Raw genomic sequence first — 17,559 nt, 5'->3', positions numbered from 1 at the left:
TACCTTGGAGCAAATCTGCTGTAATGCATAGGAAACAGCTCAGCAACTGCAGTCCTGGCTGCCATCGAGGCAGAGGCTGAGGTTTATTAAAGACCTGCAGAGCTCTGTACAAAAAAAAAAAAAAAAAAAAGATCTTCTTGGACTTAATCATTAGAAGTCAAATATTTGAATAGGTAGGGGCAAGTGTTTTGATGAAATTGGATGATCCCTTCCATATTTATGCTTGTTACAATTGCTCCACATGTGTTTGGATGCTTGGCCAGAGGCGAGAGGGAGGTGAGGGATGAAAGGGACTTAGTACAGAGGGGGAAAACAGGAGCAGGGAGAGATTAGAATGGAGAAGAAAGCAAAGGAAACTACTGAAGGTTAAAAATAATAACAACAATTAGGCTGGGGGGACTGAGAAGAGGCAGAAAAATAAAGCAGGGCCTTTGAAGAAAAAGGGGATAGACAGTGGAGCCTCTTATTAAAATTTAAATGGCTGAGTCTGAAGATAAATGAGGAGCCTGCAAAGAAACAATGAAAATATTTTTAAAAAAAAAAAAAGAAAGTGGAGAACAGGAAGGAGGGAAATATTTAAAAGGAAAATGAGAGGTTTTTGCAGGTGTGTGCTGTTGAGCATGTCAGCAGAGATGCTTGATAATCTCCTCTAATAATGTGATGGGCACTAGGGGCTTTGTGAAAACAAACAAAGCCCAGACCTTGCAATTATTTTTTCAGTGAGGTGAAGTTTTCTGAGTATGTAAAGCTGATGCTATCCTCCTTTTGCGGGTCTCCCTGGCTGCGGGTTATGATCCAGCCTTTCCTTCCTGGGGGACTATATGCCAGGAGCCACTGCTGCTGATAATAAGCACAGCCTCTGCTGGGGCACCGCTGGCTTTCACTGCAGATGCAGGGAGACCAGAGAAGTGTCAGTTCAGTGCTTGCCTGGGGTTGCGTAGCCAACAAGGTGCTCCCTACCAGACAGCGAAGGAGAGGGAATTTGATCTTACCTTGGGAAAATGCAGTGGTTCTCCACCCACAAGTGTTGGACTGCAGGGGGCTGTTTGTCATGGTTTGATCTGTTTTGCTGTGTCCTGAGAGGTGGTTGGAGGTTTTGGGAAAGAGGGGTTGTGGCACCCTGCTTTCTAAGAAGCAACCAACCTCCTATTGGGCTACTGGGAAGATTTGTAAGATGGTCACCTCTTTTGTGACTAGTTAGGTCCTTGACACTGTGGGGAGTTATTTGGCTTGGTGGGATGTGGCTCTGATAGATGAAGACAACAGACTCTGGTCTGGCGAGGTGTGATGTTGCTTGCATTTGTGGGTGGTCAGGTCTAACCTATAGGCAGTCAGGTAAAAGAGTGTGGTGACTCCAAGCCTGCCTGGTGTCTTCAGCGCTGATCGGCTCTGTGTATAGCTGTGTACAGCAAAATGGGCAAAGACTGAATTCACTGACCATGCTATTCCTCCTCTCCCCGTGGAGGAGTTCCTTTATGGTGTGCCTAACTCCCATCAGGGACAGTCTTGCTGCCATCCATGCTATACATGCATGGATGGGGCTGCGTGTGTCGGTCTCTCCGCGGAGATAACGTTTTCAGGAGGGAGCCGGTGCTGCACAGTTCAGTGGAAAGTCCTGTCTGAAAACCTATCTGAACAGTGTGTTAGTCAACACCCAGGGTAAGACAACAGCAGTCACCATGAACCCCAGAGGTGGAAAGCAGATATATGACCCTTTTCCTTAAAGGAAAAAAGGTTGACTCACAGAGACCTAATTAAGCATAACTTAAAATAAAAAACAGGATTTAGGAGGTTGGTGAAGGTGAAACTCAGCAAAGCAGTCATCGCTGTTAGTCCCTGTTGGGCTGCACATCCATTACCCCCCAGCTTGCTGCTGTGCTGAGTGAACGTGGTACATTGATCAGGGATGTGTCTGCCTCTTTGCCACTCTCAGCCTGTGTTTCCAGGGTGCAAACATCTCATGGGCCATAGGAAAGGGCTCCTGCATCAGACTTAACTGAAGCCGATGGAAGGCCATGCTCTCAATGTTCTCAACGTGGTGGTGTGCACCTCAGCAGCTCTATGAGTAAAGCAGGGGCATTGTGTCAGCCTCCTAGGAATTTAATTTCACATTTTTCTCATACTATTTTTGGACACTCATGGGGGTTGAATTTGCATTGGTGGTGTGAAAGGAATTGCCTTTTTACTTGCAGCATGTGAGGTGGTCAGTTTCACATTTGGCCTGTTGTGTGTCTTTTCCACAACCTTATTACCCCCCCACTATGTGGACACTATTAAATTCCCTAAATTATCAAAGTAAACTGCATGGATTAAAGCCTGCTGCAAAACTATTTTAACAGACAAGTATAAGAGACTGCATTAGTTTAACTGAAATCACTTTGCATGGATTTTTCTGGCATAAACCAGTGCTTAATAGATCCGGGATGTCTGAGGATGATCGAGTACTCAAATAAACTTGCAATGAATTTTAAGGGCAAATAGCTTTCTGTCTCTTTTGTGTTTTTTTTTTTTTTTTTTCTTCCTCAGCTATGGCTAGAAGAATGAGAATTTTTCTTTTAAAAGGGTATTTGTTTTTTTCTTTTTTAAATCACTTCCCTGCTTACTTATTTTGGGGGAGTACTATGCAGTGTTGCTGTATAATTCATTTTGCTGTAGAGTGATGGCATTTGGAAGAATCTGCCAGGAAGAGCTCTTTGGAGCCTCAGGTGTGAGCAGAGTCTTCTCCCATCTTTGCCAATGGGCTGCAGGTAGTGACTCTTTCCCAAGGAAGTTTTCTCCCAGGTGTGCCTGTTAGTAGGAACAAGCCGGGACTTGGGAGCTGTAAGAGTCGGACTGTAGCTCCCTTCCCTTATTGATTTCCCCACTCTCTTTTCTGAGCTGTTGTAATTCCACAAGTTCTTCAGTCACCCTTGAGTCTGCCAGAGCACAAGAGACCTGAATACCTAATGTGCTCACACAAGGGTTTTGGAAAAAAAACAACGGAATAATTAAGGGGAAAAAAAAAATCTTTCTTGCAATTTTAATGTAACAGAAAAAGGAATAGGCTAAAGCTCTTTCCTTCTTCCTTTTTGAAGGTCATGTTTACAGGAATTTAGCTGTGATCTGAAATACGATAGCCTTTAAAACTGTCCTGCTTTGTATGTCTAGGTTATAGGGAGCAAAACACTCATAGGCAAGGAGAGAGGACATGTCCTAGCTATGCCACAAAACAAGGCCCCTGAGTCTACCTTTCAGTGTGTTTTTTGGTTGAGTAGATGAGTGGGTCCCCTGTTTTAGACAGGATAGCGTGCTGATACCAATGCTGAATTTGGAGAAGATTCCTTTTATGAAAGAGAGAAGAATAAATGTGAGCAGAGGAACTAGTGAAGCTTGGTTTCCTGTGGGTTTTGCTTCATGGTTGAATTCCTAGGTATCTAATAAAGTGCAATCGTTGCTTTTCCTTGATTGGGGTATCCCCATGGTTGTCTTCCAGATGACTTGTTTGGTGTCTGAGGGTTGACCAAGCATAGGGTTGTTCCCCACAGAGAAATACTAGTATGTGGTGTGTGTCTCTCTTCTTCAGCTATTTCATGAAAACTGTGAAACTTATTCTGGGACTTCTGTCCATCTCAGTGGCTGTTTGAGAGCTTTAGCCACTCTCAAAGCAATAGCCACTTGCTAAAGTTAGGTGGGAGGCAGGCACATACACCTCCACTGTAATTGCATACTCTCATTTTGTCAGTGGGGACACACACTGTATCCTGCTCTTCTTTCAGCTAAGGCAGAAGGTTGGTGCTTCTGCAGAGCCTGCAGCTTGAACAGCAAACCTTATCGCCTGGGTACTGAGCTGTGCTCAGGGACTGTGTTGCAGCAGGCTCCTGGTCCCCACGGTGATACTTGGAGGGGATCGGCCAGGAGCCCTTACCATCTCCTTTTGTGTGGCAGGAGAAAAACTATTAAATGGGTTGTGGGTGTGTGCCACTGCCCCGAGTTAAATAATGAACCTGCTTTTGGTAACACAATGATTGCTCACATCAACTAATTGATAGTAATTCTGCAGATCGACCCATCTTGATTTCCAGTTCTACTTGCTTGTAAAAAAGCCACTTGGATCAGATAGTTGTGAGTTTATTGTCCCCACAGACGGCACAGTGTGTAGAGAGTGAGGGTGATGCAAGCGTAAGTATCTTATCAGGATCCCAATATGTTCTTTATTTGCATACCGTAGCTCATCTGTGTGAGAGCGCTTTCAGACTTCACTGGTGCTTGTGAGACAAGCCATTATTTTTGTGTGGGAGAAGATGAAACAGGCCCTTGAGCAGATTCTGCCTGAGGTGCAGATCAGGCAGAGCTGGTGGCACTTCTGGACATGGAACATAGGTGGCTGAAGCGCTACAGGAAAATCTTTCCTGTTGTCTCCTCTGGAAGCCTAAGTATCTGTAGGAAGAGATTAACCTGAGAATGCCTACCAGCTAGAGGCTGATACAAAAGATAAAGATGGAAGAAGATACTGTCCAAAGATACTGCAGTGCTGAGAAGCTCGTCCTGAAGACTCCTGGCTTTCAGCAGTCTTAAAAGCATTATCTTTGGGTCTCGCTCCCTTATTTTTCTTTCATAGGGGTCCAGGACATTTAGAGATCCCCTCTTCTTGTAACTGCTGAGAAGAGTTTCCCTCTCCCTCTTTCTGCTCAACAGTCTTTTCAGGTTGATGTGAGTTGGTGATATTTCCATTATGCTGTGCTTTTTTCAATCTGCTGAGCAGACAGCAACCAGCAGAGTATCTGCTGCTGTTCCTGGGCATGCCTCTCTTGGTGTCTCAGCCAGCTAAACTCCAGAGCCTACCTCTGCTAAGGGCATTCCCAAGAAGCAGCAGAGCAAATGAAATGCTTCATACTGGTCATTTTGCCATTTACCTACAGGGTAGCAAATAGCAACCAGGAAGCTGGCAGCTTGCAGAGTCTTTTGCACTCAGAAGCAATGGTGAAGCAAGCACTGACTGGGAAAACTGGAGCTGTCCGTAGACCTGGGGACAACGGTGTGTCAGTTGTGCTTGGCTCTCACTCAGAGGCTTCACCAATAGAAGACTGGAAGTGCTATAAATAAAATTCTGGATTCTGCTGGAATCGGTGATATTGATCCTGCACTGGAGACATCACTGGAACTTCCTATTTACTAGTTAATTTCATTACTTATTTTCTTTACTATTTTGAGTGGGGTTTTTTAATGCATTAGTTTGGTACAGTGTGTGCCTTTGGGTTAATAATAGGTGCACCAAAAGCATCTTCTCTTTATTTTAATGTGAGTTTTATTTCCTGACCACTTATTTTTAAATGCCCACTGGCTCCTGCAAAGGATTTGGAGTATCCTGGAAAACTTGGAGTACTGTGCCCTAGAAGACCTACTTGTATTTTGCAAGACTCAGGCCTTTCTCTTCTGACTGTAACCATCAGTGGTGTGCATCTGTGCTGCTGGCTCTGAGCAAGACACCTTCCTACGGGGCTGCTCGCCTCGTGGGGGCCACTTGGTGAGCAGGACAAGCAATCAGTGGCTGTAAAGCTGTAGAAAGTGTCCATTGTTTCTGAAACGATGCTTCCATTCAGCATTTAGAGTGTGTCATGGAAGACCACCTGGGGGTTTCTGTGTGGCTAACTCTGCTGTCAGTTCGTTGAGGCTGCGTGGAGCACTCACTTCTGGGGAAGAGCAAAGCTTCCCCTGGATAGTTGTCACACCCCCTCCACATAAGAAGGATATGAAGGCCGTTCCAAAACATTTTGAATACAATTTGTATGGCAGCAGCTAACTGTTAAGTGAATCCTTTCTGCCTGTCTGTCTGATTTAGGAGCTGCTGCCTTAGAGGTGGTAGACAAAAGGGTTTCTTCACCCACCTTGCCATGGCAGTGCAGAACCTCATCATGGAGAGCCATCATTATTTCCATCAACTTATCCTTGTTCTCAGCTCTTCCCACTGCCTCAACATGCCCTGTAATCTTCCTCGTCTCCTTCAAATATAGCACAGTTTGTAGGGAAGAGCGATGTCCCCTTCTGTAGCTATGCATGAGGATGCTGCTCAAGCCTTGCAGACAGTGTCCGTTTGCAGGGAGAGCAACACATTGGGGTGATAACCAGAGAGGTTCACAGAAATCTGAGAGAAGGTGGAATGGGAGAAGGTGGAGAAAGGAAGGGCACTGTGTGCTTTGAAATGCCCAGATCGAGGAATATAAAAATAAATACATTTATTAAAAGATTTCAATATAAAGATGCACTCCCATGCAGAAAGTCAACTGGTTGTGTGTGCAAGGTTAGCTTTTCCAGACTAGCTGATTGCCACACTGGAGCAAGAGAACACCTTTTCGCGCAGTCTCAAAAGCCCTTCCAAGCACAGCATGCACAGCATTTCACCTCCCCTCTTCTTATCCTCTCTCCCCCAAATCACTGCCACCTGAACTAGAAGCAGCTTAGAGCATGAAGAGCTTAAAGAGGACAAGTGACCATAGTGATGTGCATAAGAGGCAAAATTGCAGAAGTACAGTAGAAAAAAAACTCATCAGGAAAATAGATTTGCAGAAGTAGATGTTAACCTGGTTTTGTTTATGATACCTTGATCAGATGGTAGAAGTCTTTCAACTGTTTGGCTGAAGTTGCATTGCTCGCCTTAATTCTGCTTTCTACAGTCTCTAGTGCAAGAGGAGAGCAGGTGGTCCTCGAGGTTGGAGAACTTGGACTCCATCCTGCAAGAGCCAGACCATGCCTTTCATTCAACATGAGAGTGCCAGCTTCAGAATAATGGTTCTGAGCTGCCAAAACCTTGTTGGAGGAAGGTAGCTTGGAAATATCCAAAAGAACCAACATAATTCGTTCCAGCTCCCAGAAATCCTTCCAGCTCACACTGACTTCATGGCTCAGTAGATGATTGTTGTCTGGTGAGGATGTGTGTTTGTATAATATGCTATGAGCAATTTCCATACTTTAAACAGGACTGATAGAGAAAGAAAAGATTTCTACTGTCGTAGTTTGTGGGGGGGATGTTTTTGTTCTTAGATTTCAAAACCTTTTCTCATCTACTTATTAGCTGCCCTGTGTCTCTCTGCATGTGAAGAAGATGCGATTCTGGTCTCTCCTTCCCTGTCTGTGCATCAAGATGCCACCATTTTCACTTTGTCTTCCTGTGGGAGCTTAAGACCCAGACCTGGGCTGAACAGAAATTTGGGCTGTAGTAGAGAATAAAGTCTGATTCTGTGCTTCCTTCAGTGCTTTGCTTGTGAGGGCTGAAATGCTCTGTTCTTGTGTGTTCATCAGGAAGGTGGGTTTTGGAGGGCATGGACTCAGTTTCTCTGGGAGCCTTTAGAGTCCTTAGTTTCAAAACTGCTGCTCACAAAAATCGTCTTCCAAGTGTATCTTGGTCTGCGTCGTCTTGTCCTGGAGGCAAAAATAAATCATTGCTGCTGAGCTTAAGGAGTGACTGGCCAGAAGGGGTCGTTGGAAGCTGTTACTGGGCTTTGCAGCTCTTGGGACAGGTCAGGTCCCCAAAGGCAGATGGGAGAAGGGTGCTTGCAAGGTCTCAAAACCTTCGTTATTGCATAAATGAAGGAAAAACATCTCTCACGTGCACGTCTTGACCTTCTGTGTGATCTCTGCTGAGCTCTTGAAGCAGGGGCACTAATCTCTGAAAGTAGCTTTTGCACTTTTATCTATAGCGTTGCTCCTGGTCTTACTTGTATAGTTGAAATAGAGGAGAATCCTCCTTGAAAATTGATTTTTGAGAAGGGCGACTCACCTGACTGTAAAGCACTGCAAACATTATTATAGTCCAGGGGGAATATGGCATGAGATGCATTTTGATTGTTTTGAAATGATGCTACATGGCTCTCCCTGTTCAGCTGTTTGTATTACCTGCCTGCCTGCCTAAGTGCGCTAGGTTGAATGAAATAAGGCTTTTTAAAAAAATTGCAGAAAAGAGGATTTTCTAAGCTTCCCATTTCTGTAATTTCTTAACTTCAGCTTCAGGGGTGTAAAACGTTAAGACAGCATTCCATGCACAGCTTCAGAGGAGCCCAGGCTGCATGAGCTCCTCGGCTCTTATGTTTGCTGGGGATTTTTTTGCTTTCCGTGGCTGTCCTGCGGGCTCCAGGACGCTGTGGCTTAGCAGGTTGCCCTGTGCAGATTTCAGCCACAGCAAATTCCCATGGCCCCGCTCTTAGCTCACAAGTGCTGTTAAGTAAAACACATCAGCTTAACCCTCCGTGGAAGAGGTGTGTGCTGATGTGCTCTGCCCTGGTGTTTGCAGGGGCTTAGGCTTGCCTTAAGCTGCGGTAGCTCGCTGGTGGCGCTTGGGATCGGAGGGAGAGCTAAACCCTCACAAAGGTGAGATTGTAGAAGGGAGAGGGAGAAGGAGGGATTTGTGAGCTGGCTCACCTTGGCTTGCTGCCGGAGGTTATTGCACCCACAGGTGAGTGGTCAGTGTGGTGCGTGGTGGTCTGCAGCCCGCTGCTGCCCTCCCTTGTTGTCTGCCCCGGGCTCTGTTTCAGATGGGGTTGGTGGGGTGCTCAGCGGTGTTGTGCTGGGGCGGCAGCCCAGCCGGGTGTCACTGAGCAATGCAGCTGGGGCACAGGGAGGTCCCATGGCTGGGGACGCTCCAGGTAGAGGCCAGCGTGCGAGCGTCACCCTTGGCAGAGCTGCAGGAGCTGGGCACTGCCACAGCGTGCCTGAGTCTCATCTGGGTCTACCTGGAGTGCCAGCCTGCTGAATGGGGTGCGCTGCGACCACAGAGCCCAAATACAGAGCTCACTGATGAACTGTGTCTCGTCAGGTGTTGCGTAGCAGGGCAGGGACATCCAGGCTGTCACGAAGCGTGAGTTTCCCTGCTGCAGGGAAGAGAAAACCCCTGTCCCTTTGAATGTCACCTCTGTCACTACCTTATGCTTTTTTTTTTTTACTTGCAGACTGGTTTGCGTGCTCCTCCTCACAGAGAGCATCTGCCTCACAGAGCAGGATTGCAAAAACATGTGCAAGTGCAAGAGAGTAAAGGTTTTTCCTCCCGGCTGCGGCTGGAAGATGGAGGCAGACCCCAGGCCTGTGCTCTCTGCTCCCACCACACACCCAGCTCACCTCACTCTTTGGTCACCTCTGTGTCCCCCAGCATCTCTGCCCTCGGGCCACCCATCTCAGTGTTTGCTCCACTGATGCTCCGGCTAATTTTTGCTTAATGAACAAATGATGGCTCTCAATGCTGGGTGCTGACTTGTCCTTTTACCATTCCTTTCTGGTTTCCTCTTTTTTTTTCTTTTTTTTTTTTCCTTTTAATGAGGTCACTTGAACTTCACCTAAATTAGTCGTCCTAATAACCAGATGCTCCTTGGGGTGCTTTGGGACAGGGTGGGGTGGGGAGAGGAGCTTGTTAGTAGGAGCCTGCATTCCCCTGCTCCCCGAAGCGGGTTTAGCTGAGGGCAGAGGGGTGATGGGGCACAACGAAATGAGGGTAGTGGGTGTGAATGTGTTCCCAGCACCCGTCACGCTACATCCAAAGCAGTCGAGGTAAGGGAACCAGCAATTTTGTAGGAGCATCTGCCACTCAGAGGCAGGAGGAGGCTCGGAGAATGGCTCTGAACAGCACTGCTGTTGGGGCTGGAGCCCCAGAGTAAAGCCCAGGGGGAACAGGGAGAGCTGAAGCACTCGTGAACAGCTGGGAAATCTGCAACTCCCCTGGGTCCATGAAGGATGAGCCGGAGCTGAGGCTGAGCACGCCTGTTCCCATTGTGTGCCTGCTCTGGGCACACAGGGAAGGGGTTGCTGGTGGGGCCATGGGGTGCCTGCTGCCAACCCCTGCGGGTTTGCGTGGGGCTTGGGAAGGTGCAGGAGAGCATCGCTGCCCTGTGTGCCCGGGGTGGGTGCGCTGCTTTGCCACCGCACCGTCCGGCTAAGGGGTCCTGCCAGGCTTGGGCGCGCCGCTTTGGCTGGGAAGCTCCTCGTGCAAGGGACGTTACGGAGTGGGAGCAGGTTGTGCAATGGGAGCGTAGCGACAGCCTTGAACGGGCACGTGGGGCTGGCTAGGTGTGTGACTAACAGAGCCCGCAGCAAGCAAGAAGTTCAGGCTCTGAGTTGAAAAGCTGACCTAATTTCCAATTTTTGCGTTTTCTGTCTGATTCTCTTTTCCCCTTTCTTCTACATTAGTTACTTTTGTTTTTTCCTCTGCCCTTTCTCACTGACAGCTTGAACTCATGCAGTTGCTTTGGGAAATGTGTTTCTATCAGCATAATTGTTCCATCCAGTTGTTAATGTACCAACAAGGATACTATTGTAATTGGAGGGATTTATTACTACTGCTGTGAAACAACTGCCATGCCATCTTACTTAACTCTTCGGGTCCCCTCTTGCCTTCTGCCAGCAGCTGAACCAGTAACAAACTGCTCTTTTAAAAAACTGCAAGCATGCACACTGGTGATGTGTATGTTGTGTTGTGTTGTGTTATGTGTTGTGTTACATTTTTTCCTGGTCCTGCCACAGAATGCTGCAGTGATACAATTGCAAGTGACTTTAGTGCTTCACCGTGCAATTCTTGATTGTGCAGCAAGTGACGTTGACTTCATAGTTCAACTTCTCATTCAAAATAACGCTTAAATAGAGGATTAAAAGTATATTCTGACTGCTTTTGTTTAGACCACGGTGCAAGTTCTGATCACCCCTTCAGGAGCTTGAAGTGTATTCACTGACTAATTCAGAAAAAGAGTGTATGACTTCTTTTTTAATTTAGTTAAAACAATTAGTAGTCTTTTAGGTGCCTTTCATTTAAACCTGTCTTTAACCATCCGTATTGCTCAGGGCAGGTGGGGCTTTACCGAAGGAAAATAATCTCCAAACCAACCAGATTATTAACACTTCCTTTACATTTTCCCTGTGGTACTAGGAGCCTGTTGCCGTATGTTAGTAGGTGAGGAAGAGAAGAGGGGAAGTTTTGCCCGGAGACCCCACACCCTGAGTCACAGTGAAAGTACATCTTGGGGTGGTAGGTTTGCCTCCTCAAATTCTGGTCTCAGGTAGGACCTTGGTCAGTGGGGGAACTTCTAAGCAGTAACAACAGAAACAAAGCTTTCCTCTGCCTGCCTCAGGCCACCTGCAAGTTTCTAGTCAGGACTTAAAAATAAGGCAAGCAAAGGACACTACCAGCTGCACGATCTGTTCAGTTTTGCCCTCTTGCAAAGGTGGCGTTTGAGGGTCTTCATCAGTTTTGCAGCATAACACAGCGTGTGTTTTCCTCCATGCTGAAGGCATTACACGAGCTTTTGATTGACAAGGAAGAGCGTGTCTGGTATGCTGCAGCAGGTATGGATCAGCATGTACAGCTAATTGCTAGGCATGCAGGCATGAGAGGATTACATTGCTAATCTAGGTATCTTTCCTGCCTTATCACCACCCCCTTCCTCCTGCCACACGCATGCACACGTATTTGGATCCTCTAAGGAGTGGAAATCAATAGAGGTGTGGGGGAGGGAAATAAGGAGTGTGTCTCCCTGAGAGCTTGCAGCGTCTGAGAGAGGACAGGTCCCTTCCAGCTGTTTCTGTGGTATCAGGGTGGCTCTGGTGGCAGACCCTCCCTCCTCCCCTGGGATGGCACGGGTGGCCACAGGAGGGTTAGAAGATTGCAGAGGGTAATAATGAAGCACTGTGTCCCGGCGCCTTGCGCTCCGACCCACGTTGGTGTTCACAGTTCTGTTTGGTGCCTGCCAGTGCTCACGTCTGGACTGGTGGCACTGGCATTTTGGTTCTTCTTGAGCAGCTTGTTTCTGTCTTGCATGCCCAGCCAGAGGTGTTGGGGAAGGAGGTTTGTGGTGCTGAGTTGGAATCCCTGCAGGGCAACAAGATGTTGTGGGGCAGATGGAAGCATAACTCCCAGACTAATTCCCTGCAAAATCCGGAGTGGTATTTCTCAGCCAGAAGCAGCTCCCTAGGAGTAGGGAGTACATGCATTTGTTCTGCCTAAATAGTTCACACGATGCTTGGCAAGCTCAGCTCTGTCCAGGTAGTATGAAGTGGGCAGTTGGGGACACAGGGTAGCACCATAGGGTGCCTGTAAGGTGTATCAGTGGGTAAAGGCTATAACGAAATCCAAGGGAAGAAGCTAGTGGATTTTGCTTGTCCTACAGTGGCCCTCAGATGGTCCCACTAGCCTGTGTAAGTTGTTTTACTCCTGAAGAGCCTTCAGCATAAGGCTGCCATGGTGCTAAGTGATTTTCACAGCATTGTTTTACCAGCTTGAGCTAGGGAGCCTCTGGCTTCCAGCTGACGCTCCTGCGTCACTTAACAAGGAAGTGGCATCTCAGGAAGGTTTGCTGCCTTGCCTGGGAGTACGTGAAATGTTGGTAGCTCTCTGGTTTGTGTCCAGCACATAAAAGCTTTAATAGCCTACCCTTTGGAGGTGGTTGGGTTTTGGATACCCAAGGATGAACCAGAGCCAGCCTGCGGAAAAGGGAGACACCTGGGTCATCTTTGTCTACATGGGCAGAGTTCAGCATGGCACCAGGAGCTGCTGGAAACAGAGCTGGTCCTGGGGCTTGGAAGAAAGCATGTTGAGGTGTGCACCAAGTCCAGACCTAGGAACTCCAGTCTCTGCTCCCCATTTCTTTTCTGGGAGACTGTAAGCCAGTGCCTTGTCCTAAAGTTAGCCTTACATACCTCACCAGCTGCCTGTTGATTGCACATTATTGAGGTATGTGCATTTGAGATGCGTTTGACTGGAGCTGTGTGTGCAGGCTTCATGAGGAGGGATGCCCATGGGCACCGCCCCGGCAAGAGGGGAGCAACTCCGGGCTCCCCTGCCCTCCTCCTCCTTGCAGCAGGGCCCTGGGACTCTCCCTAGCTGGGTCCTTCACACCCTCTAGTGGCAATATTTACATTTAATATTTCAGGAGCTTTCAAAACTTGGCGGGGATTGTGGGCACTCTGTGCTTAGCAGCCCACCTGCCGCCAAGTACCTGTCCCAGTGCCCTCTGCAGTAAACTGTGGCTTGGGGGCAAATAGGAAATGCTGTATTTCTTGCTCTTTTTTTCAGTGCAAGTGCAAGCTCAATGCTGTCAGCTGTGGCCAGGCTCAGCAGACTGGCTCAGGGATGGCAGTAGCGCAATAGGTTTGCTCCCAGGAAGTGCTTTTCAGCCACTCATCTCCCTGTCCAGCCGCTCACTGCCGAACCTAACCTTGATGCTGGAGAGAGGGAAGCTCTGCTGACACCTCCGGGGGATCATGACAGCTGCAGGGGTGGACCTGTGTTGGAGGACAAGGAGGAAGCAAGACTGGATGCTGGGGGGAAGTGCAAGGCAGGCTGCCTGTATGGCACGCTGAAAAGAGGGAAGAAACAGGCAGGAGCTGGGTGAGAAAAAGCAGGCAAGAGGACATGTCCTGCAGCGATCCTCTTGGCTCTGGTTCAGGTGTGGCCCCACTCCCCTTCACAGAGTGACACCTCTCAGCTAAGCTTACCCTTGCTTTCAAGTGGAGCTCAGCTTGCAGATTGCCCCCAGAAACCCTGGTGCTTCCCACAGCAGGCGGCTGTGAGATGGGTGCGAGCGGCTCGGCAGCGTGATGGCTGGCAACAGAACCAGGGCTCCCAGGTGAACACCATGCAAAGAGTTATTCGTGTCTTGATCTGCAAACTGATGTCCTTGAAGCCTGAGCAGGATAACTGGCTTGGGAGGAACTTCTCTTCTGATAACACACCTCGCTGTGCGTGCTGTTGTGCCCTGGTGAGCACCTTTGTGGCGTTCCCTGCTTTCTTTTCTCTCCATGGCTTCCAGGCCTCATCTGTTCCAGCCTGATGGGCTAGCCATGCCTGCAGGCCTCTTGCTGGCACAGGCCAGCGGGGTCTGTGCCTTGGGGTGGTGCGTGCGGCCCTGCTGCGGGAGTCCCCAGTGCTCTGCAGCACTCAGAATGAAATGCTCGTTGGGCTTCTGAAATGAGCTGTGACCTGCTGCCACGTTCGTCTGCCTCTTGAGAACGGCGTTTTCCCCTTTCTCCTACCCGCCTTCCCCCCTCCCTAGACCTGGTACCCGAGGCACATCTTGCAGTATAACTAAAAAAGTTGTTTGTGCATCACTGGTGAAGCACAAGAGCAGTGGTGCGAAGCACAGAGCCTTGCCACTGGCCCAGCCAGCTCAGGGCTCCCTCCTGTCCCTCCTGACGTCTGATCCTTTGAAAACTGGGCTTTTATTTAGCGGGCAGGTCTCTAGTCCTCCTTGTTAGGAAGGTGACACCAACTGGATGTATGTCTGTGCCAGGCTGATTTAAGACAGCGGCCTCAAGGCTGTGTGCAACCCAAAAGATCTTACCAGTTCCTCTAACTGGGAGGATCTTGGTTGGCATCTTTAACCAAAAGAGCAGGAGGAATGCAGCACAGCGTCTCAAGCATTACACAGTTAAAATTACAGCCTTTAATAGCATGCTGCTGCCTCCTGATTTTTCTCCAGGAATGCATTTTGCAGTAGCTTGGCCACGTGGTGTAAAAGATGCTCACCCTCCAGACAGGTTATGACCTGGAAATACGAATAATGTAATTTATTTAAATAACATAAGAAAAGTTATAAGAGCCCGTAGCTGGAGGGCAAAGAGAAAGGAGCTGTGTGGCTCTGGAAATTATTCAGAAAGGTTTGAAATGAGAAATTTGAATCTCATCATGCAGGCAGCGTGAACTGACAAGGTTAGTTGCCACTGTCACCACTGGCAGGGGAGTTGGAGAGAAGGAGGAAAGGCAAAGTGAGGTGGGCTCCTGGCGATGGTCTGCCAGAGGCTATTGCCAGGGACCCAGGGATGGGAGCACCAGTGAGGAAGATGAGAGTAAGGGAGGGAGATGTGGCTGCGGGGATGGGGGCAGTGGCTTGCAATGTAAATGGCCTTACCAGGTACTTTCCCTGTCAGGGCAGTAAATTTCCTGGGTAGTGAACTCATGGTAAAAGTGAATGCCCCTGTCTGGGCTAGATGCAGCAAGATTTCACTCTCATTTACTCCATCTTGTGACTTTTTTTCTTTACCCTCTTCTGCATTGACTTTTCTGCCAGAAATAATGCTAGCGGTTGTCTTCACTGCAGCTCATTGCTTTCTGTAGCCATGCCTGAACGAAACAGATGCAGCTTTTGGCAGCTCAGCTAATTTCGTCAAAGTTTCTAGTGCTATCAGTGAAACTGAACTAAGATATGTTAATTCTATTCCACCGGTACGCTGCGAAACCATGGGCATTAACAGGCTCGCTGGCGCTTGCCTATCTGCAGAGCTGGGGAGGTTTGCATTCTTCTTTCCACCTGAAGTTTCTTGAGACAACGAAGTCTAGAAAGGCTTCTTTTTCAGAAAGTCTATCTTCTGGTGATAGAGCTTCTTGCTAAAATTAAGATGCTTCCTAAAATCGAGCAAGGTTGGGGGGCTGCAATTGTTTTTTCATCCTGATTTTCGCAGCTGTGCTTGTTTTCCTCCGGTTAATCAACTGGAAAAGTAGCCAGCAGTTTTATTACCAAGTGCCTTGATGTGGCTGTGTCCCGGGAGCAGGCGCTGGGCGTGTTGCAGTTGCATTGCTGCCCTCAAGAGTCACTTCCCTCCAAATGCAGAAACCCCTTCGTTTGGCCTAAGGGGGTCATTAAAACGTGAAAGGATATAAACAAAGGAGCGGGGAGCTGGATCTCATGACTTTTTTATGAGGGAAGATTAAAGGAACTAAATATGTTTAGCTTGGCCCCAATAGGACTGAGGGGTGAAGACAACGGTGCAGGGCTAAGGAGTGGCTGAAGGATGTGATCAGGAGGGGATCACGAAGCATGCTGGGGGGCACATGATGAAGGGGAGGCTGCCCGTGATGAAATGCCTCAATGGGAAGTGGATGTATTAAGCTGTGCTGCTCTGCAGCGTGATGGAAAACCCTGTGCAGTCCCTGGGGCCATTGAACAGGAATTTGAGCACAGCACTGGAGTATGTGCTGCAGGTCTTTCCCAGCCAAGGGCTTTGGGGGCGATTCTCCTCGTTTTGGGGGCTAACAGGGCTTTGCTAATACTTAACAATTAACTACAACTGTAAAAAGAAACCTCTTCCCCAGGCCTCCTTTAACACATCTGGGCTTTAGACTCAGCATTTCGGTGTTGCTGATTCTTGGGCTGTGTCTCCCCATCTCCCTTTGCTGCAGTGATCCCCGACTCGCTGAGAGTGACGGCGATCCCGCAAACGCTGAACAAAGTGGAACGCGACTCCCTGGAGCTGAAGTGTGAGGTGTCTAAGAGCACAGCCCAGCACAGCCATGTCTCCATCGCCTGGTACCGGCAACGAAGCAGCGAGGCACCAGTGGAGGTCATCTCCCTCAGCCGTGACTTCGTCCTGCGAGCTGGCAGTGCCTACGCCCAGCGGCAAGCCACAGGGGACGTTCGCTTGGACAAAGTTGGGGAGACCACCTCAAAGCTCACCATCTACAACCTCCACCCATCAGATCAGGGTGAGTTTTACTGTGAGGCAGCGGAGTGGATCCAGGACCCAGACAAGACTTGGTATGCCATGACCCGCAAGCGTTCCCAGGGTGCCATCATCAACGTGCAAGCCACCGGTGAGTGTCTCCTCTGCCTTTTCTCACTTGGCTGGGTGGTGGGAGGAGGCAGAAAATGGGGCTGCGCCTTGTTAGGTGGCTGGGGCTTGGATCCCTCCTTTGGCATGTGGCCCGCTTGGTAGGCTGCTGGCGGGGTGAAGCAGAGCAAAGGAGGGCCCAGGCGCTCCCTGTGGGTAGGGCAAATGTCAGCAAAGAGCAACTACAGGACACTGGAACAGCAAGGGGGCTTGGGTGGCAGGCCCTGTCTCCTGACATAGTCAGCAATGTGAGGCTGACACAGGAGCTAAAACATACATCTTAAGCACTTAGTGCTAGCAAAGGCAATGAGAATTTTGGTGAGGAAGTAAGAATGATAAAGGAGAATGTAAAAACTAAAACTTTCAGCAAGCACTTCTGTATTGCACAAGGTCCATTTATAAGTCAAAATCCTTCTCCCAGCCTGTAGCACAGGTTCCTGCTAAGGATCTAAAGACCCAGCTGAACTCTTTCTTCCTCTCTGATATCCCCAAAGGCCCTGCCTCTTGACACTGCCTGAGCAGGGTGTGAGTAGGAGTAGGTTCACAGAATCACAGAATGTCAGGGGTTGGAAGGGACCTCGAAAGATCATCTAGTCCAACCCCCCTGCCGAAGCAGGACCACCTAGAGTAGGTCACCCAGGAACATGTCCAGGCGGGTTTTGAATGTCTCCAGAGAAGGAGACTCCACAACCTCTCTGGGCAGCCTGTTCCAGTGTTCTGCCACCCTCACAGTGAGAAAGTTTTTCCTTATGTTCATGTGGAACCTCCTGTGCTCCATCTTGCACCCGTTGCCCCTTGTCCTGTCATTGGCCATCACTAAGAAGAGCCCGGCTCCATCCTCCTGACACTCACCCTTTACATATTTACGAACATTGATGAGGTCACCCCTCAGTCTCCTCTTCCCCAAGCTAAAGAGACCCAGCTCCCTTAGCCTTTCATCAGAAGGGAGATGTTCCACCCCCTTAATCATCTTTGTGGCTCTGCGCTGGACTCTTTCAAGCAGTTCCC

The 17,559-nt window shown here is 48.7% G+C and overlaps 1 protein-coding gene across 1 annotated transcript in view; it reads left to right on the top strand.

Moving 5' to 3' along the window:
- The window catches only part of IGSF3 (immunoglobulin superfamily member 3), a 101,383-nt gene that overhangs the window by 50,041 nt on the left and 33,783 nt on the right, over positions 1-17,559 (top strand). The window contains exon 15 of the mRNA XM_086460355.1: positions 16,124-16,534. Within this exon, the coding sequence (XP_086316481.1) occupies positions 16,124-16,534 (411 nt within the window). The remainder of the gene's footprint in view (positions 1-16,123; positions 16,535-17,559) is intronic.

This window comes from Leptosomus discolor, chromosome 1 (assembly GCF_034619465.1).
Source record: "Leptosomus discolor isolate bLepDis1 chromosome 1, bLepDis1.hap2, whole genome shotgun sequence".
Classification (NCBI taxonomy): domain Eukaryota; kingdom Metazoa; phylum Chordata; class Aves; order Leptosomiformes; family Leptosomidae; genus Leptosomus; species Leptosomus discolor.
This window is presented reverse-complemented; position numbering and strand designations above follow the sequence as displayed.